Source organism: Mandrillus leucophaeus, unplaced genomic scaffold, assembly GCF_000951045.1.
Source record: "Mandrillus leucophaeus isolate KB7577 unplaced genomic scaffold, Mleu.le_1.0 Scaffold207, whole genome shotgun sequence".
Taxonomy (NCBI): Eukaryota; Metazoa; Chordata; class Mammalia; order Primates; family Cercopithecidae; genus Mandrillus; species Mandrillus leucophaeus.
In genome coordinates this window covers 5,025,801-5,052,576 of record NW_012102110.1, presented here as the reverse complement: position 1 = coordinate 5,052,576, position 26,776 = coordinate 5,025,801, and the positions used below count along the sequence as shown (strand labels likewise).

At 38.7% G+C, this 26,776-nt stretch overlaps 1 protein-coding gene across 2 annotated transcripts in view; it reads right to left on the bottom strand.

The window, feature by feature from the left end:
• Window positions 1–26,776, bottom strand: part of PRRX1 (paired related homeobox 1) — a 76,012-nt gene that overhangs the window by 6,987 nt on the left and 42,249 nt on the right. Inside the window, exons 2-4 of one of the 2 annotated variants that reach the window (XM_011979968.1) lie at window positions 12,458–12,633; window positions 5,906–6,087; window positions 1,956–2,027 (exon numbers count right to left, since the gene is read on the bottom strand). In XM_011979968.1, the coding sequence (XP_011835358.1) occupies window positions 1,973–2,027; window positions 5,906–6,087; window positions 12,458–12,633 (413 nt within the window). In that variant the 3' untranslated portion in view covers window positions 1,956–1,972. The remainder of the gene's footprint in view (window positions 1–1,955; window positions 2,028–5,905; window positions 6,088–12,457; window positions 12,634–26,776) is intronic. The other variant, XM_011979967.1, reaches the window with a different exon arrangement.

Below are 26,776 nucleotides of genomic sequence, written 5' to 3'. Positions count from 1 at the left end.
ACCATCTGCTTTCCATGTCATGGAAACTTCTGAAGTTCTGCTTTAGGAAAAGAAAGAGAACCCTAAAGTGTTTTCTTAAAAGTCCAATGAGGGTAATTAACTGTTTTCAACCAATTTATAGAGCCATTCAGAGCATGTAAAATGACCAGTCCTTTCTATACAGGATTAAGCTTCCTCGGATCAAATGGTGAGATTGAAACTAAGTGATTTGTACAGATTAAGCACATGACAACAACCAAAAGCCTGCTTAACAACAACCAGAGACCCTGCCTGTTGGTCTTGCCTTCTAAGCAAAATCCGTTTATTCTTGGAAGCAGGGTACAGACATAAGTTCTGGGACTGAGTTTTTAGGTTTTGGCTAAAGCCCCATTTTTAGTTAGTTATAGTTAAGTTCTTTGTGTCAGTGACCAAGAAACCACACTACTGAATAAAGTGCACTGAGGAATTAGAGATTAATAATAAATGCTTGCACCACATCTGTTGATTTAGCTAGTTTGCACTGAGACTTACACGGAGTTGACACATTTAAATCAGCTTCAAATGTTTGCATTTCCTTATTTGGAGATTCCTAACAGATGCAGCACAGCCATAGATAGCAGAATGCTAATCACTAGCAGGGTTGGAGGACTGTTTTCACTGGGGACAAATCATTTTTTATCACTTCAACCTACCCTGAAAGTTGTGAGGAAAAAAGAAAAATGTTAAAATGACTGCCAGAAAATACTATTCGTAGTACGATTTTAAAGCCAGGATACTTACGGACAACTGCCCCTCTGCTTTCTAAAAACCTATAGTGTTGAGTCCCACAAATCACAAAACAATTGCTAGCTTGGGAAAAAAATAATACCTGACTCTGTTTTCAACTCTTTGTTTTCTATGTGGCCCTTTGAACAAATGATGACGTTTACAATTTCACCCTAAAGACAAATCTGTCAGCCAAGAAGTCTATGAGTTTTCCTGAAATCTTGGGTTTCACCAGCTCAGGATTTTTTCAAAGACTGTAGGGGTTACGGTGTTCAAGATTGTGATGCATAGAAGTTGCAGAAAGTCTCTGGTTTGTTCTTTTGTCAGTGCAAGTACAACAGAGGCATACTTGCCTCACCTGATAAAATGTAATACCAGTTTTCCTAGGGAAATCTACTTTTAAAAAGAGATCTGGTACATTCTTTGGAAAGGGATCTTTTGTGATTTAAATAACTAACTTCTGTTTCTAACTTATGTTTTGAAATTCAGAAGTTGATTTTCTAAGATGTATATTTATCTTTTAAAGTGAACACACTTGTACATTTCATTGGTAAGCTTTCAGTTTGTACTATATATTCAGTGATCTTTCTGCTATTTTTAACTTTTCATTTTAGAAATACTTTTATATATAAAGCCTCTTATATCTTTCTATTGTTGCAAGACTTTTTTTGAAGTGCACATTGCTTATCAGTAGGTTCCAGACACCCCTGTGAAATAAGCAATAGGGAAACTATTGCTAGCTTCATGTTAGATACAAAGGTACATAAGAGAGCAATGATCTGACTGGCCTGAGGAGCAGCAGAAGCCAGGACAAGAAAGTAATTCTTCCGAACCCTGTCCTGTAACCTACAAAGTCTCACTATTCAAAGTGTGCACCAAGTGTCAGCAGCATCAGCATCACCTAGAAGCGAGTTAGAGATACAGAATCCAAGCTCCACCCTGGACTTCGTGAATCAGAGTTTGCACAGTCACGTGATCCCAGATGTTTCCTGTGCACAGCAATCTCTGAAGAGCCCTGCTCTAGACTAGTATCACCCTACCATTCATTTCGTGGACATGCTTTCTTGCAGCTCTGGTTTCCAATAGTATTCCTCACTTGAGGACTTCACTGCTGAAATTTCTAGAACTGCACCCCCACTTTCTTAAACACTCTGAATTCCCACTTAAACCCTACCCCAAGCAGCCGCCCTCTTCCCCCTCTGACAAGTTACCTTTTCAGTGTCTTCCGTTAGAATCCGTTATGAAGCCCCTCGTGTAAACAACATCTTGGGAGGGACGAGGATCTATTTTTGAAAGTGTGAAAGGGAGAAATAAGCCAAATGCGTTCAGCAGATGTCAGGCAGCACCATGACCATGATCAAATGAGGGGAGGAGAAGGATGGGGAGGGAAGCTGTGGACGAGGATAGCTGGCCTCTCTTTCACTGATCACTAGCTTTCTTTTAAGCCCAGGCTTCCCTCTGGAAACGGCACTTCAGGTCAATAATGCAGAACCAGGCCATTCACCACCCACTTCACCTAGGAAAGGATGTCTCTGGGAAAATGTTTCTTGGCTACTTCATTTCAAATAACAGTCAAAAGTTCAGGACTTGGTTGGTCACTGCTACCCAAGAAGCAAAGCACTGCAAGATTAGTGAGTCTGAATAATTCTGGTGCTTGTGTGTGCTTTCATTCTTACAAGTTGCCTAAGAAAAATAGCTCTGAGTTAAGCAATGGGTGTGTGTGCCAAAAACAAGCTTCCTTTAACTGGCCACGGATGGATAAAGAAGACACCTGCCAGGACAACAGTGTCCGTGTTAGGGAATGCTTTGTCCCTCTGGTGACTCAGTTGCCTGCCTAATGTCATCACCTCTAACATGCTCAATCAAGGGAATGAGTGAGGTCATGACGTGCTATAATTAGAGCAAACTATATGTCCTAGGGACAATCCTGGCTTATACCTGTTGTCCTAGTATAATTATTAATAGCGTTCCCCTTTCACTCTAAAAAATGCCCCAGTTTGAACAATAAATTACACTTCTATCACTCTGGATGTAAAAGACACCCAGAAAAAAATATGTTGGCTATTTTCCAACCCAAATTTCTGACCATATGCAAATAACTGCTTTTATGCCTTGGTTTTCTCCTTTCTTTTTTCAGGGGATAACTGTGGAAGTCAACAAACTATCCTTTCTGGTAAAACTGTCTGCTCCCTGTCTCTGGCTTGTATGGCCAAGCCACATCTATCAGTCCATTGGGATGCCCACACCCCACAGAGTGTGGACCTCAGCTGCAGGCATGCCTCACTGATCTGAGATAGCTCTTGAATAAAAAGGGGATTTTAGATAGCTTTCCAATCTTATACTTTTTTACTACTTTCGATACAATGCAAGGTTTAATTTGAATGAGAGTACAGTCGTGTGGCTTAACATGTTGGATAAAAACAGGGATCACAAGCATTAGTTCTAGTTCTGCTTGCTGAAGACTTAAATTTGGGCAAGTGTTTAGTCTCTTCTTTGGAAGCAGAGCAAGACAGAGCTATCACACAGGAGTGTTCCAAGAATTAACCAAGAGAAATGCCTTTTAATGAGTGTCACATGTGAGATAACTAACTTGACATAATAGTATCAACAAGAACAGTGAGTTAATTTTTCATAACACAAAAGGTCTATCATTTCCTTTGCTTTGGATCACTTGTTTTTCTTTTTTATTTCCTTAACAATATTTCCTATCAAGCTTCAAAGTGTGAAATCATAACATAGTTTGGTTCTAAACATAGCAGAAACTTCTCCAAATAACAGAATAGCTTTTTGCTACTTTTAGAAATTAACCAGAATATAAACACTTCAGTCAACATTGGATCAAAAACATTATTATTAAATTACTGTTTTAACATCACTTTTCTACTTATATTTGAAGAATAATTTATTCTTCATACAGAATATGAACATTTTATGATTTTTTAATTAATTTTTACAAATTCAATTTCTAAGAGAGAAATGATATAAAAGCATACCATGAAATGAGTAAAACGTACTAGGTTATATGATTTTAAGTGAAAAGAGGAGAATACAAAATAATATATACACTAAGGCTACACCTATATAAAATATTGAACTGTAATCACAAAAATGAACATACTAGTTATGTCAAGATGGTGAATTATGGATGTTTTTAAAAATGTATCCAGTATTTCTACATAATTCTTTCCATTAAAATAGAGTATTTCCAAAACAGGCACACATAAATTGCCATGTTAATAATTTCAGTTAGATGTCCATATACTAAACACGTATGATGCAGACACTGAGGCTCAAAGGGCTAAGGTCCAAGTAATATAATCCTATATTAATTCAGGAAGGATTTCATCCCCATTCATGCAGTGTGCTGTGTGAAGCCTCTCACTGGTAAGGACCATGTGGCAGCCATCTGGATTGTTTATTGCTGGTGTGAAAAATTCCTATGGAGGACCCAGACAGAAAAAGGAACAATACTTCCTGGTTGTGACCATATTCAAACCAGAGATCTTGAAGCATCAGGCTTTGAACCACACCCATTTTCCAAGTCATTTAGCATGTTCATGAACACACTAAATTTCTCTTATACCAATATTTATAAGAGAAATAAAGCAGACTTTCATTTATTTACAATATTAGAGAATATGTGATTTTACGATGGTCTTCAAAAACTGTATTTTTAGTAAATCTTATAGGAGAAGAGTTTAAATTTAAAATAGGGCACACAGATATAACTAATGTTTCAAGATCAGCAAGGCACACCACATCTGAGTGCAACAGGGCCCAGAATAAGGCTTTCCTAGACGGAGGGTCTCTATGTGCTAAGACCGAAAGAATTCAGGCTAATTTTATAACAGGGGATTAAAAGAAATTTCCAAATGCATTTACCGTGTTGCTCTAAAGGAACTGATTTGGAACAGAAAGAAACTTTTAGATGAGGCTTTTTGCTTTGATTAAAGCTATGAACCTTTGAAAAACACTTGCATTTCAAAAATGTAGCATTTCATGTCAGGAATTCAACTTCATCTGAGACATAATCTCCTATATTTCATTTAAAACCTCTCCTTAAACCAATAATTAACCTTGACAATAAAAAGGTAAACAAAAGCATAATAAATGAATTTGTGAATAGTTCTGCCTCCACTGAAATCAGCCAGGGAGAACACGTAGGCTTGGCCTGGTTTCTCAGAGTACTCAGGTCTACTTTCAAAGAAAGGCACTCTAGACTAATCCAATGGGTTAGGCACTTGTGTCTCAGCTTCCCTTCTGGCAGCCTGTATTTTCTGAACAGCATAATAATTGGAGGTTAAAAACCTCTTTATGAGATTGAAATAGTACTCTGTTATTTGTTTCTTTAAAAATGTTCAACTTTTTAATATAAAAGTTTAGTGTAAATTATACATTCCTTTTTTATTTAAAAGAAACACACACACAAACACATGCAGACACACACAGACACACACACACACACACACAAATACACACAAACTGATCCCCAGAGAAACCTTCAGACAAGTAGACAAGAATTAGCAATAGACTAGGAAGGCATTTGGCATTATAAGAAATTCACACCTACTAACAAAGAACCTTGGCCATGAAAGTGATCAGAATGAACTTGGGTTTTCCTTCCTTCTCTCTCTGTCATAGTCCCTCTCTGTCTCTCTCCTTCCTTCCTTCTTTCCTTTCTTCCTTCCTTCCTTCCTTCTTCTTTTTTTAAATTCAAAGTCAGTTTTACTGCAAAGTTTGCCTTTGGCCCTATACTTGGAGCTTTATAAGTTAAGTCCCTACATTTGCATAATACAACGAATTTATCTTAAATTTGGAAACAGGGTAAAGTGTTGTTGCAGAATTGTTGCAAGAGGGACACTGGGCACAGCTTAATGATCTTTTCTTTTAAATTCTTCCTCATCTTTGAAACTTTTGCAAGAGTTCCTGAGTCCAAGAGCAGATTGCTGAGATAGCCTGCCCCTCTTATTTCTGCCCCAAACCCTGCTCCTGGGGCAGCTAATAATCTCCTGGGAAAATGTGGGGATGTCAGCAAGTTGAATGTCTCTGAAGAGATTAACCCAGTAAGAAATGTCGGTGAGCTGCACAAGCAGCTTGAAACATGACCGACCGCTGAGAAACAAGCGGAAGTGGAGCAAGGGAGAGTGGGCCAGTCATTCACCTGTACGGAGACGCCGTCCCCCAGGAGAGATAATCGGTGGGTCTCGGAGCAGGACGAGGTACGATGGGCTGCTCCACAGCAGTCACGTCTCCTGAGTAGGATTTGAGGAGGGAAGCATTTTTATTGGCTAGCATGGCTCTCTCATTCCTGCGGAACTTGGCTCTTCGGTTCTGAAACCACACCTGGAGGATTGTTAGGAGGCGAGAAGGCGTAAGGAAAGAGAGGAAAAACAAAGAAGAAGGGGTTACATGGATGAAATTCTGGTTGATTTTACTATATAATGCCTTCCCAAGGAAGATACAAGATGGCTATGGAATTCTCCTTGGAACAATAGAAACATGCCATACGCCTTCCCTCATGAGGGCCATTCTTAAAGGTCCAGACTATTACAACAAGACCATGAAATTCTCCAGTAATCAGGTCTCCGGAGATCGGATCTGTGACTTACAGACAGGACAGCAAAATATGGGTTATAATCCCTGTTACAATTGTAATCAAGAAAAATCTCATTAGACTTCTGCCACAGAAATAATGACTTTTCTAAAAGCTTTTTCAAAATTCTTCAAAATGTGAAATTGTCATCTGCTTTCATAACAATTATATTTTAAGAAAATTCCCGATCTCCCAAAAGTAGATGTTCCAACAAAGATTTAAGAAGGAAGTGTTTTATTTGGGAGGCGCAAGGAACACCATTTGGGGAGCAAGGAAGTAACAGAGAAGAAAAGGCAACCACTAAAGAGTGTGCTACTAAACCAGCTATCTCTGCGGTAGCTCAATCCTACAGAGATCCTGAAAACTAAGACTAATGTAGGACACACACTTCAGAGTTATCCCTCTTGGGGCTGACGGAGTTGGGTGTGTGTACACTGGATCCTGTCAGTCGTTGGATATTAATGTTCCAGCACTTCTGGAATGCTGAAGGCAGGGCAGTCTCCTGAAGTTCTAAAAGAAACTCCTGGCACAGAAATGCAGGCACTAAAAGTTGGAAGCTGACCAGACTACACTTAATTGTAGGGTTCCAGGGAAATGGACAGCACAGACAGCATTTGCTACAGCTAATAATAAACCTATCATTTAATTTTATTTATTTTTATTTTATTTTACAAGTTCTAGGATACGTGTGCAGGATGTGCAGGTTTGCTACATAAGTCAAACTGTCTCTCTTTGCAGATGATATGATCCTGTAGCTAGAAAACCCTATCGTCTCACCCCAAAACCCCAAAAACTTCTTAAGCTGATAAGCAGCTTCAGCAAAGTCTCAGGGTGCAAAATCAGTGTGCAAAAATCACAAGTATTCCTGTACATCTACAACAGAAAAGCAGAGAGTCATATCATGAATGAACTCCCATTCACAATTGCTACAATGAGAATAAAAAATCTGAGAATATAGCTCACAAGAGAAGTAAAGCACCTCTCCAAGGAGAACTAAAAACCATTGCTCAAGGAAATCAGAGAGGACACAAACAAATGGAAAAACATTCCGTGTTCATGGATAGGAAAAATCAATATCATGAAAATGGCCATATGGCCAAAGTAATTTATAGATCTAATGCTACTTCCATTAAATTACCATTCACATTGTTCACAGAATTAGAAAAAACTACTTTAAACTTTATATAGAATGAAAAAGAGCCCATATGGCCAAGACAATCCTAAGCAAAAAAAACAAAGCTGAAGGCATCACACTATCCAACTTCAAAATCTACTACAAGGCTACAGTAACCAAAACAGCATGGTATTAGTACAAAAGCACACACACAGACCAATGGAACAGAATAGAGAACTCAGAAAAGACTGTACATTTACAACCATCTGATATTCAACAAACCTAAAAAAAACAAGCTATGAGGAAAGGATTCCTTATTTAATAAATGGTGCTTGGAGAACTGGCTAGTCATATGCAGAAAACTGAAACTGGACCTCTTCATTATACCATATACAAAAATTAACTCAAGATAGATTAAAAACTTAAGTATAAAACCCCAAGCTATAAAAACCCTAGAAGAAAATATAGGCAATATCATTCAGGACATAGACATAGGCAAAGAATTAATGATGAAAACGTCAAAAACAATTTCAACAAAAGCAAAAATTGACAAATGGGATCTAATTAAAGAGCTTCTGCACAGAAAAATAAACTATCATCTGAGTGAACAGGCAACCTACAGAATGGGAGAAGATTTTTGTAATCTATCCATCTGACAACGGTCTAATATCCAGAATCTACAAGGAGCTTAAACAAATTTATAAGAAAAAAACAAACAATCCCATTAAAAAGTGGGCAAACAATATTGTTTGTTAAGTGTTACTAGGACTAGGAACTTATATAAGCACACTACATCCATTATTCCTAGTCAACATGACAATTTCACATATTAGGTTTTAATATTTCTATTTTACAGTTAGAAAGCAATTTCAATGAGATTAAATACAGTCATGCACCACATAATAATGTTTCAGTCAATCATGGACCTCGTATACGATGGTGGTCTCATTAAATTATAATAATTATAACTTAATTATATTATAATTAAATTTGATATGTTTAGATACACAAATACTTCCCATGGCATTACAATTGCCTACACTATTCAGTAGAGTAATATGCTGTACAGGCTTGTGACCTAAGAGCAACAAGCTATACCCTATAGCCTAGGTGTGCACTCAGTTATACTATCTAGATTTGTGTAAGTAGACTCCATGATGTTTGCACAATGACAAAATCACCTAAAAATGCAGTCCTCAGAACAGACTCCCCATTGTTAAGCATTATATGACTGTAATCTCTTGAAATTCACATAAATAATAAATGGCTGAGTTTCTGAACTCAAGGACATCCAATTCATGATCATACGACTCTTCTAGAGTGCTATGGAATTCTACTCATTCATTTACTCATTCAAGAAATCTTTATGGAGCTCCTGCCATGGTCCAGGCCCTGTACTAAATGCTGGAAAGAGAGAGATGAGAAACTTATGCTCTGCTTTTAAGCAGCTCACAACCTATTAAAGGAAGGCATGTAAATTTGAGAAACTGCAAAACAAGTATTTTAAATGCAATTATAGAAATGTATAACAAGGTATGGGAGAAGAAAATTCTTTTTGTGGAGTGAGCAGTTGTACAGCTCGAGGGGACAACATACACATAAAATAACATGTGATCAGTTCCCTGTAGAGCTGCGCAGCATGAAGGGCCTGGGTGGAAATTGGCCAAGGTGGAATCTGGACTTGGCTTCCCAGACTCCTGGCTCTTCTGTTTCTATTGTGCCTTCACATTGCTCATAGAGCTATCATCTTAAATGTTAATATAATCACATTAGTGCCTTGTTTTATATCATCTACTGGCTCCCCATCAGTCACAGAATAAAATAAAAACTTCCTAACCATAGAACTAAAGCTGTTCAGGAATTAGCTCTTTGTCCATCAATCAGGCCACAAGCCACATCACTCTAACCTCATACACTGGCCCTCTATGGCTCCAGCTCCTACCCTGTGTTCAAAATTACCTGTGGACTCCTAAATATGTTAGGCTATTTCCTACCTAAAAATATTCACACCAGATATTTCCTTTGCCTATCATATTCTTTGCTGCTTTGTCCAGGTATCAAAGCCTACATATTTTTTTCAAAGTTCAACTTTAACATTGAACATGACTTAAAAGTCATACTGGCTACACTACTTTCAAGATTTGTCCTGGGAGTTGTTTAATTTCTCTGCTCCTTTTTCTCCTAATTAATTGGAGATAATAATATCTACTTACAGGATAGTTTTGAGAGTTGGCCCAGAATTGGTGTCTAATAAATATAAATTCTCTCCCTTTTCCCCCAGGCAAATTAGATCATTCCTTCCTCTGCTCTATCACTAATTATTGTACATTCCACTGATGTAGGAATCATATTATGATATCATAAATGTATGGTTTACACATCTATCTTCTCCACCCCAGTGCAAACATCCTTAAGGAGAGGGTCGGTGTCTTATTCATCCCCAGCAAACCAAAACTGAGTTCAAGAGCATAATATGTGCTTGATAAGTGTATGAGGAAAAAAAGAGGAAAAAGAAGAAAAAAATAAATTTTGCAAAGATGAATAGAACATGGCCTCCATCCAAGAGGCCTCCTCAGTCCTGTGGGGGAAGTTGGCCCAGATACAACTCAATATAATACATTTCATGTTATGATAAATGCCATAAATATAAAGAAGCCCGGAATCAGAAGGGGTTGGTTCAGACTGGGAAAAGGTAGGCTTTCATGGGGGGAGAGTAAAGTCATGGAGGGAGAACTCTGTCCTACTCACTTAGAAAATGTTCACAGCTCTAAAAGTCATTAAATCACAGCAAGGTGGGAAAAGAGAAAGAAAAAAATAGTTCCAACATATGAAAAAGACATTTCCCTGTCATGATAGGGGCAAGACAGTCCACCAACCCCAAAATTGGTCTTTCACTTTTTTTTTTTTTTTTTTTTTTGAAATATCTACCATTGCCCTCTGCAGGTTTCCTTATTTAAAACTTAGATCACCTTAGCAAAAGTGGCACATTCGTGTGCTGTGGGTTACTGGACTAAAAGTATTCATTATACCACTGCAAGCTGAGGTGTGGCATAAAAGACATGGAGTTTTTGAGGAGAGAGGAAAGGATTTAAGAGCAGAGTTAGAGATTTGTGGTGAGCAGTGTAGGGGAAGAGGGTGTGGCAAGACAAATTTAATAATCTGCCCTGGATGGCGAATGGGAGAGCAAAACTGAGTGTTGTCCCTATGGGTCACTCTTACTTGAGCCCAAAGGGGCACCTGCACTCACACTTCCTCCTAACTTACCCTCAGGGACCCCACAGGCTCCCATAACTTTCTTCTTTTGTCACTGACATTTTCGTTTTTTTGGGGGGGGGGCGTACTTCTTGGTGAGGTCTCTGTTTCCCCATAGGGAAAATTTCACACTTTCTCTTCAGACTGAAGGGAGTACCAGGATCTCTGCATCAACTCCACAGTGGTCTCCCACTGTATACTGTGTCTCCTCCATAGATACGGACCCTAATCAATGGGGTAGAAACCTACCCTGGGGTCTAGCTCAAGTTCTGGCCTGTCAAGAGGGTTATCATTTGCAGAAAGAAATTCTTAACTCTCAGACAGAACATAGATATACAAACAATAATTTCGTAAGGAAGACAAGACAGATTGGACCTACCCACCTTATCAAAACAGCATCTTGCTACTGGCAATATGGAAGACAATAAGATCTTTCAGCAGAGAGCAAAGCACTACTCCAAAAGGCATTTAGCCAGGAGACTTTTATTCATTCAGTTTTTTTTTGGGGGGGGGGGCGGTGGAGGTAATTGAAAGCATGAACTCTGGATCTGCATGTCTGCATTCAAATCCTATTTCAGACACTTCCTAGCTATGTGATGCTGTGCAAAATACTTTAACCTCTCTGTACCTCAGTTTTCTCATCTGCAAAATGAAGAAGACTATCCACATCGTTGAATTAGTGTGAGGATGAAATACATTACTTATGTAAAGAACACTGCTTGGCATATAAGGCCTCCAGTAGTGTTAGTTATTGTATATTGTCATTATTGTTATGACTGTTAATCACAGGTTGTATGATGTTCTAGATGTCTGGCTTGCAGTTGATGTGTCATGGCACTAAGGTTAGAAAGAATGGCTATTCTCTTTTTCCTGCCTTTCATGCTCTCACCCTCTTTCAGTTCACAGAGACCCTGAGGGTAAATAAAATCATCCACTTGAGTGTGCTCTTAACTCAGTTCCTAAGTATTCATTTCCTACTCCATCAGTGCTCATATTCCTGTGTACTTACAACAAGTTTCTTGAAGACTGAGGAGGAGAGCTGAGGTAGGGGACAGAGAATTCATCTCTTTAACCACTTCAAGATCAAAGTGAAATCTAAGGGTGCAGAGTAAAATGCTCAGATGGACAATGTATATCACATAAATCTGGAAGTGTCAGAAAGAAACGGGTGCTGGGAGAGGAACCTGTAGCAAAGATTATTCTGCCCTACCTGAAAACATTCAATTTTATTTAAAAAAAAAAAAAAATACTTGCTGCCCAAAGAAAAACAGCTGGAAACAGGATTCTATCCTTATGCTGACCATTTGCAACCCTTATGAGTACCAGCTCCCATCTGAAGCCTCTAACTTGTATATTATTTGTTTATTTATTTATTTTTGAGACAGAGTCTCACTCTGTCACCCAGGCTGGGGTGCAGTGGCACAATCTCAGCTCACTGCAACCTCCACCCCCCAGGCTCAAGCAATTCTCCCACCTCAGCCTTCCAAGAAACTGGGACCACAGGCACGCACCACCATGCCTGGCTATTTGTTTATTTATTTTGTATTTTTGGTAGAGATGAGGTCTCACCATGCTGCCCAGGCTGGTTTCAAACCCCTGAGCTCAAGCAATGTGCCTGTGTCAACCTCCCAATGTGCTGAGATTGCAGGCATGAATCACTGCGCTGGGCTATAATTTGTGTCTTTAAACAATCTTCAGAGATGTGCCTCTGAGGAGGGGACTACTTGGTGCCAGCTTCCCACAGCTTCAGTTACCTGCACTCTGGCCTCGGTGAGGTTCACCCGGCGGGCAAGGTCTTCTCGCACAAAAGCATCAGGATAGTGTGTCCGCTCAAACACACGCTCCAAAGCCTGCAGCTGGCTGCTATTGAAGGTTGTCCTATTCCTTCGCTGCTTTCGCTTCTTTTTTTCCTCTGAGTTCAGCTGATCATCTGGAATAGAATACAATGATGAAAAGAAGCCAAATTCACTGTAGGAGTCCCAGTTAAAACTTTTTTTACGGTATATCTATAGTGAAATATTGCTCCATTTGCTCACATCTTTATCAAAGTCCTATAGCCAAATGCCACTTTGCATGTGCAAATGTGGGCATTAGTGCTCTCAAGTTCATATGTCAAGAATCCCAGCAATTCTAATGCTTGGCTGTTGCCTCTAAATCTGGCACAAGACCTGAACTGTCAGAGAGACATTACTTGCATGCTCCTTGATGCCTTGACAAACATGTCAAGGAAAATCGTACCCCTGTTCATGTTCTCTGAACTTCTCTAGAGATAAAGGAAGAAGAGTAGACGTTTTTGTACCTTGTTTGTCTTTGACAATATTATGCTCACTCATGTAGTTTAATAATCAAGTAGACCAATTATCTCCTGGTTCCTTCTCTCCTAACATATATACATGAACACAAAAGTAGAGTTATAGAGAAGAAACTCTGTTCGAATCACATTACGTGGATGTGTTTTACCATGCACTCCCCTTGAAGCAGCAATTAATTTCTTTTTTTTTTTTTTTTTTTTTTGAGACGGAGTCTCGCGCTGTCGCCCAGGCTGGAGTGCAGTGGCCGGATCTCAGCTCACTGCAAGCTCCGCCTCCCGGGTTCACGCCATTCTCCTGCCTCAGCCTCCCAAGTAGCTGGGACTACAGGCACTGCCACCTCGCCCGGCTATTTTTTTGTATTTCTTAGTAGAGACGGGGTTTCACCGTGTTCGCCAGGATGGTCTCAATCTCCTGACTTCGTGATCCGCCCATCTCGGCCTCCCAAAGTGCTGGGATTACAGGCTTGAGCCACCGCGCCCGGCCTAGCAGCAAGTAATTTCTAACAGCGTTCACTGAAGACTCCATGCTGTTGCAAAGGCAGGCTTCAGAGGCCTCAGCCTAGATCAGGACTAGTGCTACAATGCCATCAACCCAAGCGAACGTTAGCCTGGAGCTCACTCCCTGGGAACCCAAGGACAGGAAACAGTTCAGAAAGATCCCTGAAAATGTTTCACTCAAACTTGAGTTCTAGGACCCTAAGATCTTAGGCACCTTTGAAGAATCACAACACCATTTTTTACCGGTCAAGATCCTTCCTTGGTTTTCTCTGAGCTCCCCTGAAGGTAGCCTGGTGAGATAATTGTCCAGGTTGTCCATAGCAGTCAGAGAGTAGTATGCTCCTGTCCTGCTGCCCCCACCCAGCCCAGTCAGGAGCGATGTATATGTGAAACTGAGTGGAATACCAGCTATGCCGACACCTTCATCAAACTGTCACCCTAAAACCTGAGCTCTGCAGAGCCCGTGTGAGTCCCCGAGATTTGCAACACCATGCTGCCAAAACCCAAGTCATACGCTCCATCTAATGAACTGGACTTATGTTCCCCTTAGCTTTTCCCCAAAGAGGCTCAGCCCCAAGAAAATTATGAGGCGTTGTAGTGAGGATGGGGAGAAAGGAGAGCTTGGCCATTCACTGTTTAGAAAGTACTTTTTGGCTGTCTCTTCTAATATGCAAATTCTCCTGATTCTCTCTGATTATAAACAGAGAGAATACAAACACAACGTACTCAGTAAAACTATTAGCACGAGTCATGATGACACCTACCTCAGCTATAATATTGTTCTTATTACAAATCGAGGGAATGTTCTAGATTTGTGTACAGAGTCAAAATGTAGCTTAAATCCAGAGGCCTGACAACTAAGGTCTCTAAGTCTTTTTGCTAAGAGAACCCTTCTACATCAATGCTTCCTTACCAGGAAAACCCTTGAAGCTTAGAATGGAGACTGCACATTTCCTCTTGATAATTAAAGCACCCATATATAGTAAATGCTTGTTGAATTTGTTTTCAGGGAAAATGTGAAACTCCTCTTGTCCTTAGAAGACTGTTTCCGTAGCAAAAAATGTCATATGATCTCAACCAGATTCCTCCAGCCAAGAAGCTACCACACCATTCTCTCTGCTTTATAGTTTTGTGCAGTCAACCTTCTCTTTAGATTTTTACATTTATGGTGCCTCAACTAGGGGCCCAGCTTTGGTGGCACTTCTGTGACACTCAGTAAGAATGTAAGATCAGCTGCATCTTGGAAATTGAGCAAATTTAATAATAATTTTTGAGATCTACCAATGCCTAAAATATTCTAACCAACATCACTGATTGTACCACTAGCGATTAGCAAAATTAGTTTGCAATAAGATCAGCACTAGAATTCAAACACCTAGGATTAAATACCTTTTAGTAGTTACCTTGCCCTTGTATTCTCTTTCCTATTTAATATTTGGAAGCATTTCTCCCATTCATGTTCATTTTTCCAAATCATTTTGTCTTGTACTTCAGGTCTTTCTAGATAATACAAGCCCTTGTGATAGCACAATAATCTGAATTTCATGCCCCCAAAACAGGAGTCTGCAAAAAAAAATCCTTAGCTTCTGTACTTTGTTTTAACTGAGACCAATTAGACCCTAAGCCATTTTAATCATACAGGTAAATTTCTGTTTTTAATAATATAGAGATAATTCTATTTCTAGTCATATAGAGAAAATCCCTTATTAAGCCAATCCCATGATTTGTTTCCTTCTCTCAAAGAAAATTCTTTCTTAGGTGCAACCACAAATTGTAAATCTTTTATGTTTTTTATAAGCCTATTTCTTCTTGTACTGCCAACTGCAATCAAGACCAAGAATATTTTATGTTTTGTTCTTAGTATTACAACCTGCTACATAATCTCAGTAGTTCTTTGAAATATTCCACTGTTGAATCAAATTCCACTGACTGTCCACCATAAACCACCAACTCCCCTGATGTGGGAGTAAGGGAAATGGAGAATTACAGTTTATGACAGGGAATAAATAGCTATGATGACCTGAAGCAATTCCAGCAAAAGTTTCCCAGTGAATGTTCTTGTTGTTTTTAACAAATGAAAACACTAGTTCAGATCATGTTGAAGGTGAGAAAAGACACAAATAACAGGGATCCAGGGAGTCTGGCTCTGGCAAATGTCCTTCAGAGTGCAAGCATAATAGAAAGAGACGATGAGTGGGCAACAGAGACAGCTCGAGCAGCAGTGCTGCGGATGGTCTGTCTTTGCTCACTAATCACAAAGTGTGAGCTCCCTGTTTTTCCCCAAGAAAGCAGAACAGGACCCAGCACAGTATCTTCAGCAGTACAAAAGGAAACATAAACACCGTAGAGGTTTACATCTGCAGGGCATCTGAAGGACCTGTGATAAACACATTTATCAGATTCTTGGCTCTGGTTGAATACAGGGGAGAGAAAGCAGTGTGTTTGCACAAATTCCAAGAGGGTCAAAACAACTACAACTAGCAAAAACAACTACAGTGAAGGTTGATTTTGAAACATGCTGTCTGAGGATACTGACATCCAATTGGTTATTAGGATGCATCTCATTCTTTGGCATTCTAAAATGGGAAGGATTCACCAAGTTGTAGAATAACCAGCAGAAACATGAATACATTTTTTTTTTTCTTTGAGACAGAGTCTCGCTCTGTCGCCCAGGCTGGAGTGCAGTGGCTCAATCTCGGTTCACTGCAAGCACCACCCCCCGGATTTATGCCATTCTCCTGCCTCAGCCTCCCGAGTAGCTGGGACTACAGGCGCCTGCTACCACCTGCGGCTAATTTTTTGTATTTTTAGTAGAGACGGGTTTCACCATGTTAGCCAGGATGGTCTCAATCTCCTGACCTCGTGATCCACCTGCCTTGGCCTCCCCAAGTGCTGGGATTACAGGCGTGAGCCACCGTGTCCGTGTCCAGCCTACATGGATACATTTTTATCAAAGTCACAATGTTTCAAATCCAAAGTGTGTATGGATTTTACACTTTTTTGATGATTGAGTAAACTGAAAATATGTAGTTATTGTTGCTCTTAATAAAAACAAGTGAAACATCCTTATAAATAGGTGTAGTCTTGCTTGGGATCATGAGTCATAAAATATTGGCATCTAAGAAAACCCATGAAATTGTCTAATTCAACCATCTTATTTTACAGATGAGTTAAATTAGATCTAGAAGAACAATGTGACTTGCCCAAAATCACAATGCAGACTTGGGACCTCTAGCCAGAGCGAGAAACCAGGATTCCCAATTCCATTCCACTCTTAAGTGCAAATGACAGCATACACGCTGTGCAAGAGAGAAACAACAAAGCATCCGACACATAAATGGAAACCATTCCCCAGGGAAAATGTTTATAAGAAAGACAGATTTTTCCATACTAGCTGTTATAAAAAGGGTCTGAGAAAGAGGGTCGATGAATATCACATGTTGTCCTTCCTACCAGAATAGCCATTAAAAAATGCAACCATTCTCATCTAGAAAGCTATTTTCATCCAGATGTTCTTGTATTCTTCTTTACAATGCTATCCATAAGTCCTTGCTTCATCAGTTAAATAAGTGCAGGGTTATTTTAGCTTAGTGGTATGCCCCGTCTTCTATCTTCTCCCACAATCATGGAAGATGATTTTCACTTTAGGACACAGTTTAAAATGTCTCTGTTCCTAAAACACATCTCAAATCTTACCTTCTCTATAAACCTTTTCTGATAGCACCAATTCATATTGATTTCCAAGGCTCTAAATTTATATACATATATTAGTATATTATCAAATACTTTTTAAAAATTATGGTTCAATTTTTTCTGTGTAAATATTTTGTCACCTTAGTGCATTCAGGTATTTCTATAGAAAAGAGATAGGATTCCTTGACATATTACGTTACAGTAAAAGTTGAAAGAGTTATAGTAATGTCATGGTATAGAAGCAGTCCCAGAATTTTAGAACTTTAGTGATTTATTTGAAGTTTTAAAGCACTGCGTAGTTTCTGAATTCCAATTATTCTTTTTAATAATACATAGCAAGTTATTATGTTAGCATTGTCTTTTGTCTCTGGATAGCTTTACCCACAGAGGAAAAATTCTTTTGCAGTGTTTCTTTATCAGATAGAATAGTTACCAGATTTAGAGAGGGAAAAAGGCTTGTTGTCTGATTCCTTTGCAAATGTAGGAATTATTCTTTCATTTTTATCCTTTACTAGAAAAGCGGCTGCAGGACACATGAATTATTTAAACCACCAGGAACGTACACAAGAAAGAGGTACTAAAAGAGATGGGTGTTTCTAAGGGATCACAATGTTAGAATACATATGAAGAACTTCTTGAGAAAAGAAGTCTGCAAGCCCGAGGTAGGATACCCTCTGTGTATTCAAATATGAGTTAAAGAGAACAATAGCCCTGACCTTGGCTCTAGTGTGAAGTTCACTCTGGACTCCTCAAGTGGCTGCTGACGTTGCCCTAGAGGGAAGGTGGAGGAGAAGGCAGAAAGTGCCAGCCTCAAGCAGGGGGACCTGACAGCATGTGGTGATCCCTATTCACTAAGGCCTTGCACTCACCATGCAAGCTTCAACTAACTCCAACACTCCTCACCCTCTTCTGCTCTGCATCCTGTGGGAGGAACCTTAGAGATTCCAAATCATTGGTCAGCCAAACGTAATTTAAAGGTACGGTAAAAACGTATTTTAGGAATAAAATCTGAAGAAAACTGTGTTTCCTATGCCTGGGTCACATCAGTTTGGGAAAAAATCTGATGCAAGAAGATAAAATGCCAGCTCCAGTAGCAGAAACCAACTACCACATCAAAGCTTGTCATCTGCCTTCTGGTTGAAAGCATGGCAGGCAAGCGGATCTAAAGTGCAGCCCGCTGATCATTTTATGGGCATTGAAGAATGTTTTCAAAGGAACTTATATTGCACAACAGCTACTTACTTTAATGGGATTTGTGTGGTTCAGGCCCTGTAACCTTTGGAAAATTGAAAGGAAGTGTAATTGCAAAAGCCACTAAAAACCATTTAGCTTTTATTGCAAGGCCTATGAAAAGCAGTGAAATAGAGCGGTGGTATTCGTTTGAGTTTCTTTGGCTACACTCAGCATTAACTGAAATTAGGACAGCATCTTTCTAATATGTGCCCTGATAAATGGCACATAGGTCACTTAACTGGGAAGACTGTTGCAATATAGACTGAGCTTAGTGCATCACAATGACCAAAGCCAAGTTGAGCAGCACACCCACTCCTTCTCAACAGCATAGTCCTTGAGCAGTCCTCCACCATTGACTCCCAGCGACTATCAAGAGTGAACAGATCTCTGCCAATACAAATACCCAACTGTGCAGCTATTGTGCATTATCACAGCACAACTACCTGAACTAGAGCACACTAAATCCCCTAAACTTTGTTTGGTGGTCTTTACTGTCATCTTGGTAAGACTTGGTTCATTTTTAGTCAAGTATCAGACTAAGCCTTAGCAAACAGGATTAAAACACCTTATACGTAATTTGGGAAATGACATATGTTCTCTGGAGAACAAAATGCTGTAAGAAGTGTGACATTACATTATTTTGAATGGTTTTGATCAAAAAGATGAGTCAGTGGCTCTGTGTAGACAGCTCAAAATGTAACTCTCTCAATATAGCCAACCCTCCTTTCAAGTAGAGAACACTCAAGAATATGAGGTACTCTAATGTGATTTGCACTGTTTTTAGCTTCTTTGTTATGTATTTCTTTTCACTTCTATAGAACAAATACATTTCTATAGCACCAAAAATGTTAACACAATCCATATCACCTTAAGTGCTTTAACTCTCTTAAGGCTTTTTTCTTAAAAGATTATTGACCAGAACCCCTGAGAATATCCAACACAAAGCAAGGACACTTGCCAGGGCTGACTTTCTGTGTAGGCTCATATTGGAACCATACTTACTTCTGAGGCTATGTTGATAAATCTCCCCTCCCCCCATTATGTGGGCATTTTCCATGTGATGATGAATCTGTTTTAGACTATAACTCTAGAGCACAACATTTGTGTTTGTATTTAATTGAAGCTCTTATCAATGCTCAGTAAGTGAATAATCAGACATGAAATAATAATACTACTAATAATACTAATGTGTTCATGAATACATAATATTACTAATACCAATAACAATAATGTATTCATGAATACATTATTTGACTTAGGAATTGGACTGCGATTACAGACAGAGCTGAGGATGAGGCATATGCTCTTGTCTTCTGCTGAGCTTTTTTTCCCTTTGCAGTGAGACTGTTATCACTTTGTAAAAGAGACAACATCAATCTTGCCATTACCAGTAGAAACTAGTGTTTTCATGAGAGGCAAGCATCATATGTCATCTTTTTCAATGATTCCTTATTGTTTTGGTTATAATTTTTAATGTTCTAAAGAAAAATCTGGTAAACACAGGTTCTAAAAAACCAAGACTGGAAGCAGACAGGAATGAAGGAGATGTACATAGTTAATGAGTAAGCTCAGCTCTTAGAAGGACAGGAGTGATGGAGCAGAGCTTCTCTGCTTAGACAGAAAGACAGCTACATGATATTTAAACTTGTGAGAACAAAAGCATGACTTGAATTTTCCTATAATTGTTAATCTTGTGTTAAATGGACAAAGTGCTTACAGCACAGAAAGCCACAGTAACAGAGAATTAGCTTTCCATCACAATAAGAGAGAGAACCAAGGGTAATTCTGTAACACTATATAGAATAAATGAAGAGGTCTGAAAAGGATATCAAAGTTTTTGGTGTTACTCTGGTCTTGGATGCCAAATAAATCTGAAGATGAAAACACACTAAAATGGTCAACATAAGAAGCTTGATATTTTAAAATATTTTTTAGATGAAATAAAATTCTCTTTAAAGAACAAAAATTCAAATTTTATTTCAAGAATAAGAAAAGTTGAAGTGAAAATAATGGCTTACAGTTTGACTTTTTAGAGGAAAATACCATTCTTTAACATCTGAAGCTTTCAATTTCGGTATCTGTAAAATGGTTGTTGGCTTAGTCAGCTCAGGCTGCCAAAACAAAATACTATAGACTGGGTAGCTTAGACAACAGAAATATGTTTCAGAGGCTGGAAGTCTCAGGATGAGGGGGCTGGCCTATTTGGGTTCCTGTTGAGGGTCTGCTTCCTGGCCTGGAAACAACTGCCTTGTTACTATATCCTCATATGGCAGAGAGAGCAAAAGAGAGCAAGCTTCCTGGTCTCTTCTTATAAAAACACTACTAAGTCCATCATGAAGACTCACTCTCGTGACCTCATCTAAACCTAATTACCTTTCAAAGACCTTAGTTCCAAATAGCATCACATTGGGGATTACGGGTTCGATATATGAATTTGGAGAGGATATAAACTTTCAGTCCATGACAATTGCTTTAAGATACAAGTGATACATATATTTTTAAACGATACAAATTGTGACAACTAGTTGTGCACATTTCCTTATATTTTATTGTAAAATATGTATTATGGAGCAATTGTGGAAATGGCTTTGGATTGGGAATAAGGAGGCTTTGATTCTAAATCAGGGGAGTTACTGGGAAAGCCTGTGATGTTAGCCCTCAAGTGTCCTAACTGGCGTAATTATAGGTTAGGCTCTGGGACTAAGATCTGTTTCAAATTCAGCATTGTGGAGTTATAGGATAGCTTTTACATTTCCGATGCCTAGCCTAATTAAAAAAACTTTCAATAATTGTTCATTTAGGGTGATGACTGAATTATATTCTTTTGGTGGTGATGGTGGTGGTGGTGGTGTTTTTTTACTTTTTTGAGAAACATTTAGACTGGATTTTATCTTGTATAAGGGCTGCAATGTAATTACCAGGCCTAGAGAAATCTTCAGTGCTTGACATATTCCTCCATGCCCACAGCACTCTGCAGAGACAACACTCCAGACTGAAATCAATGTGAATCTTTAGAAGACATTAGTTTACCTCTAACCACAGTCTAGAGAAAGAAGAAACGTACGATGTTTTTTAGAATAACTATAAAGAGTTATTCTATCTTCTAAATTTACTAAAAGGAGATAAGAATAACTACATACTTCTTTTCTCTGCCATCCTTGACCTTCTAACCATGAGTTAAGTGGCATCAGCCTTGCTGCAAACACTGCCTATATCAACCATTTTAAGCTAATCCCAAAATGGATGCCACTAACAATGGTTACATTCAATCTTGACTTCCGCATCCTCTCACTATCACTTTATTCATTCATTTGAACAAATATCTATTGAACACTTACATGCCAAGCAATGAGATGCTCTGAGTAGACAGAAATGTTGTATGTTGTCTACACTTCAAGATACTTACTTTATAACTGATCTGGAGAGAGAAGTCAAAAGCACTTGACAAGTAAAGTAACAGTAGAGAAAAAAACATTCCAGTACACTTGGTGGCCATCAGAGCCAGGAAAGGGCTAGGAAGGAGGACAGAGATACCAAAGTGAGTACAAGGTTAGAAAACACTGCATGGGCCTCTCTTTGTCATGCCTAAAGCTTAGCATGCTTTTCTCAGCTGACCTATTATTTCTCACGCAATCACTCCACATTAGTTGTACTGCTAATGGTGATAAAAACGTAATTTTCTTGTCCTTTTCATTGATATTTTTCTCCAACCTTGTCTTTCTTTGCCTAATAACACATCACAGACCTTACCCATATCTACTAACTTTTACATTAATGGCTCCTTCTCCTTCCCCAAGTCTCGGCTGACCTGTCAATTCTTTGTAGGAATCTTCTGTGATCAACAGCCAGAAGTAGTCTTCTCACTATTCTTCACCCAGCATCTTAACCATCTGCTTTATAACACTTATGACAACCTGTAACTATTTACGTTGATTGCCTCACCCTAGAATATAGCTTCATGAATGTAGGTACCTTACTGACTCGTTAACTGTGCTATCCTGGCACCTGACATTAGTCTTCCATATTTTGGGTACTTTTCTTAGAATTATTAAATTAATATGTTAGACCGTCCTTGGTGAAAGTGCCTACTCTGAACAACCTGATCAGTTCACACTCAGTCACCAAACCTGACCACTCTTTCAGGGATCACTTTCTGTAATAAGGTCTTGACACACAAAATTTCCTGCTTACTGCATTTTTGTAAGATGTAAATTCCAGGATCAAATGTTTTGCAGGTTTTTCACGCACTTTCTCAGTGAATGACTTTGCAGCAGTAATTATTCCAATTAGAAGGTAAGCCTTGAAGGCAGGTGAACAGAGTTTATAGAATAGCGCCCTAAACCTCTTAGTAGTGCTCAATAAATGTTTGGCTTTGATAATGATGACACATATGGAATTATTGACCATCTTGCTCCTAGAAAAGACAAAGGAAGTCTCAAAAGGCATGACCTGATACAGTCATTTCTATGTTCCAAAAAACATATTTAGCTTGAAGTTGTATTTTCTTCTAGTTAGTCATTTCCAGTCACCGTGTTTTCTGTTCCCTTTCTCTGGCAAAGGAGCTTGGGCAAAAGCCTAGCTAATTAATTCATTCTCCAATATACAGGAACATTACTGCCTGTCAACCACACCTAAGCCTTAATTATATGGTGATTTCCTCTCCAAGGATATGTGACTGTTTTAACTAGTAATGAAGCAGATGCACTAAGGTCATATGAGAAAAAAAGTTACATTTGGGTAAAACACCCAAAAATTCATGTGGAATAATCCTATTCCATTGAATCATGTCCCCTGTTGTTGAACAGCCCTAAAGAAGTCCTTGTTAATAGTCATTCTGTCTGCCTGGAGTGGAAATCTATGAGTAATCTATGTGTCACTGTGACTCATGTCGTGGCCAACACTTCCAAATCCTCATCATCTGAAATTTGGCAACAAGAATTTACACCGCTCAATTCATAACAGGAAGAAAGTGAATGAAGGAAAGACCTAATAAAAAGTTGTACTGATTAAACATAAAATGATAACCAGAAAAGGAAGATAATCAAGGTTAAGGAAGGACAATGACTTTTCAATCACCACCTGGGTCATTCTCTACCTTGGCATCTGTTTCCAATATGACTTCCATGGCAATTACAGATATATTTCCTCCTATCACCTTGGGTCTTTTTTCAGGTTTTCCCTGTTTCTGAAAGTTTTGCAATTTTTAAATTACTTTGAAAAAGGACTTTGATAGTGATATGTTGAACCAACAGCAAGGACAAACTGGATATACTATTGTTCAATTCCACTGCAAGAGCATTCCCAACAATTGATAAAAGTTTCATTTACCAGCCTTCTTATTTCTTTTCTTTAATCTATTTGATTAAAATGGCACAGGGTGTAATTAGGTGGCTAATTTATTCAGAAGTCAGCACCTTTAAAATAAAGTATCATAGGAATAAACTTGAAATTTTCATGGACTCAGGAGATTCTTATAGAAAACATTTACTGACTAGGTGAGTAGATGGAAGAAAGGATTTGAGAAAATCAGATTTTATAAATACAGTGTTTGCATTAAATCAGTTAAAGAAAATGTGTGTATGGTAACTGATTTAGGCAAAGTTGGAGACATTCTAAGCTGCATTTTATTTTTTTTAATCTAGCCAAGAAGAGAGTTAAAATGAAATATTTTCCTTTCTTGCTATTCAGCTGTGTTATGCAGACCCCTGCTGGGCTCCTTCACTTTGTCCTATTTGGCTATTTCTATACTAGGCCTTTTTAGTATTAGTGGTCATACCTTCCTTGATGATATCATTAAACTTATTCCTTTACTACAGATCTGTTAGTTTGAGGAGAAATCTTTTTGGCTAGAAGGATTATTACAATTTTCTTTCCTAGAGACATCCAGGGATTTCTTTTTCTTTTTCTTTTCTTTCTTTCTTTTTTTTTTTTTTTTTTTTTTTTAGGGATAGGGTCTTACTCTGTCACCCAGGCTGGGGTGCAGTGGCATAATCGCAGCTCACTCCAACCTCTAATTACTGGGCTCAAGTGATCCTCCTGCCTCAGCCTCCCCAGCAGCTGGGACTACAGGTGCACACCAACATGCCCAGCAATTTGTTTTTTGGTAGGTATGGGGTCACACTATGTTGCCAAGACTAGTCTTGAACTCCTGGTCTCATGCAATCCTCCCACCTCATCCTCCCAAAGTGTTGAGATTACAGGTGTGAGCCACTGAGCCCGGCTGAGACTTCCGGTTTGAGCACCAGTCTCAGGTCTTCCCAAGACCAAATGACACTGAGCTTTTCTGGCCATTAAGTGTAGGTGGTCACCAAATGATACCAATGTAGGTAACTTCTTGACCTGAGAGAGCCCATTTTTTATATCAAAACTTATCTCTAATTAATCATAGCCCCAGACCAAATTATACAACAATAATATTATATTCTTTCCCACATTTTCAGCAATTCAATGTTAGTAAAAGCTTTTTCATAGAAATTTATGAGAAGTCAACTTTGTATAATGGGGCATGGAGGAATGTCAGTGGATCAGAAGCCAGACAACCTGGGTTCTCTGTCTCTGGCCCAAAAATGTCATGTGATCTTGAGAATGTAACTTTGCCAATCTAGATTTCTATTACTGTTGCTGTTGGAAAAGGGCATAGTATTAAATTATTTTTAATAACTCTTTCTAATTTTAAATTACAAACTCCTCTTCAAGTACTTGACCAATAGATAATTCTGTGCCTTCAAAGAGGTATATAGTAAAGAATAATATACTTAATTACTAATTATCCCGATTTTTGGAATCTATGAATTTAACAATGGATTAATTAGATATTGTGTAATTCCATGGATATACATTGCCGTAGTCAAATCTGCAATGTCTTTGATTGTTTTTAAATAACGCTAGTAATGATATTTGCAGAAATTAGGGTTATTTCAACATTGCATGAATGCTTATTTTCTTTCAGATAATTTTTAAAGATAATGTTCAGATTTAGCAGGTATTCAAATACTTAACAAGAAACCAAAGAAAACTATTGAAAAACCATGTATAAAGTTCTAGAGTTTTAAAACAATCTAACATTTATGGGTGGAGGGGCATAATTTCTTATAAAATGTTTGTGTGTGTGTGTGTGTGTGTGTGTGTGTGTGTGTGTCTGTGTCTGTGTCTGTGTCTGTGTCTATGCGGGTATATATGTGACTTAGCTCAGAGAACCCGAAGTTGAACTGGTAACAACAGTGCTAGAAACATGAAAACTAGAAGCAGATTCAGTTGCTCACAGTGGGAAGGAACAACCTCTTGCAATGCGACAGTTTTACTTGTTTGAGTTCTCTGCATAGCCCACTAAACTGCTGAGACCTACTGTCATTACCTAGTACTGACTGTATCTGGTAGCTCACTTTGACATAGTAGTTTCTGGTAGGAGCTCCCAGACAATAGCTAACATGATATCACTGCCTGCTGAACTCAGCTGTAAACAAAATATATATACATTTTAAATAGATATTTCATGGCCAGGAGAGGTGGCTCACACCTGTAATTCCAGCACTTTGGGATGCCAGGGCGGGTGAATCACTTGAGCCCGGGAGTTTGAGACCAGCCTGAGCAACATTGCAAAACCCTGTCTCTACAAAAATAACAAAAATTAGCTGGGTGTGGTAGCGTGCTCCTGTAGTCCCAGCTACCTGGGAGACTGAGGTGGGAGGATCACCTGAGCCCAGGTGGTCGAGGCTGCACTGAGCCCATGATTGTGCCACTGCACTACAGCCTGAGCAACAGAGTGAGGCTATATATATATATATATATATATTACATTATGTATATTTTACATATATATTGTGTATATAGTCTAAAATTTAAATAAACCAAGTCAGAGGATATAAGTTTCCAAGTGAAGTAAATTGTCAGATTATGCTGGTTGGCACAACCATGAACTATATAAATGAGGTCTTAAATTGCTACATAATGCAAACATGGAGTAGGAAAGTGGCAAAGTGGTGACAAAAAAAGGAATGGGGTACATTTAAGATGAATCACTAAGGATGTTTTTCCATTTAATTGTGAGCATTTATATATTGAGACCATTCCACCAGGACCCAAATAACATATGTGCCTTTGAAACTATTTGCAGTATATGTTTCAAAGTTCAGACCAAAGCCACTAGGTAAGTTTTATGGGTCCCTCTAGAAGAGCAGTTTCTTGTCAGGGCTGGAAAAATAATGGCACAAAGCATCCAGTAACAACAGAATCTAGGCCTGTTAGTTTGATCCCAAGATGATGCCTCTTCCAAAAGGAGAGAATCCAGAAAAACAATGTATTCTCCAGACTGAGTGTGAAAGACTAATATTTAAGGTTT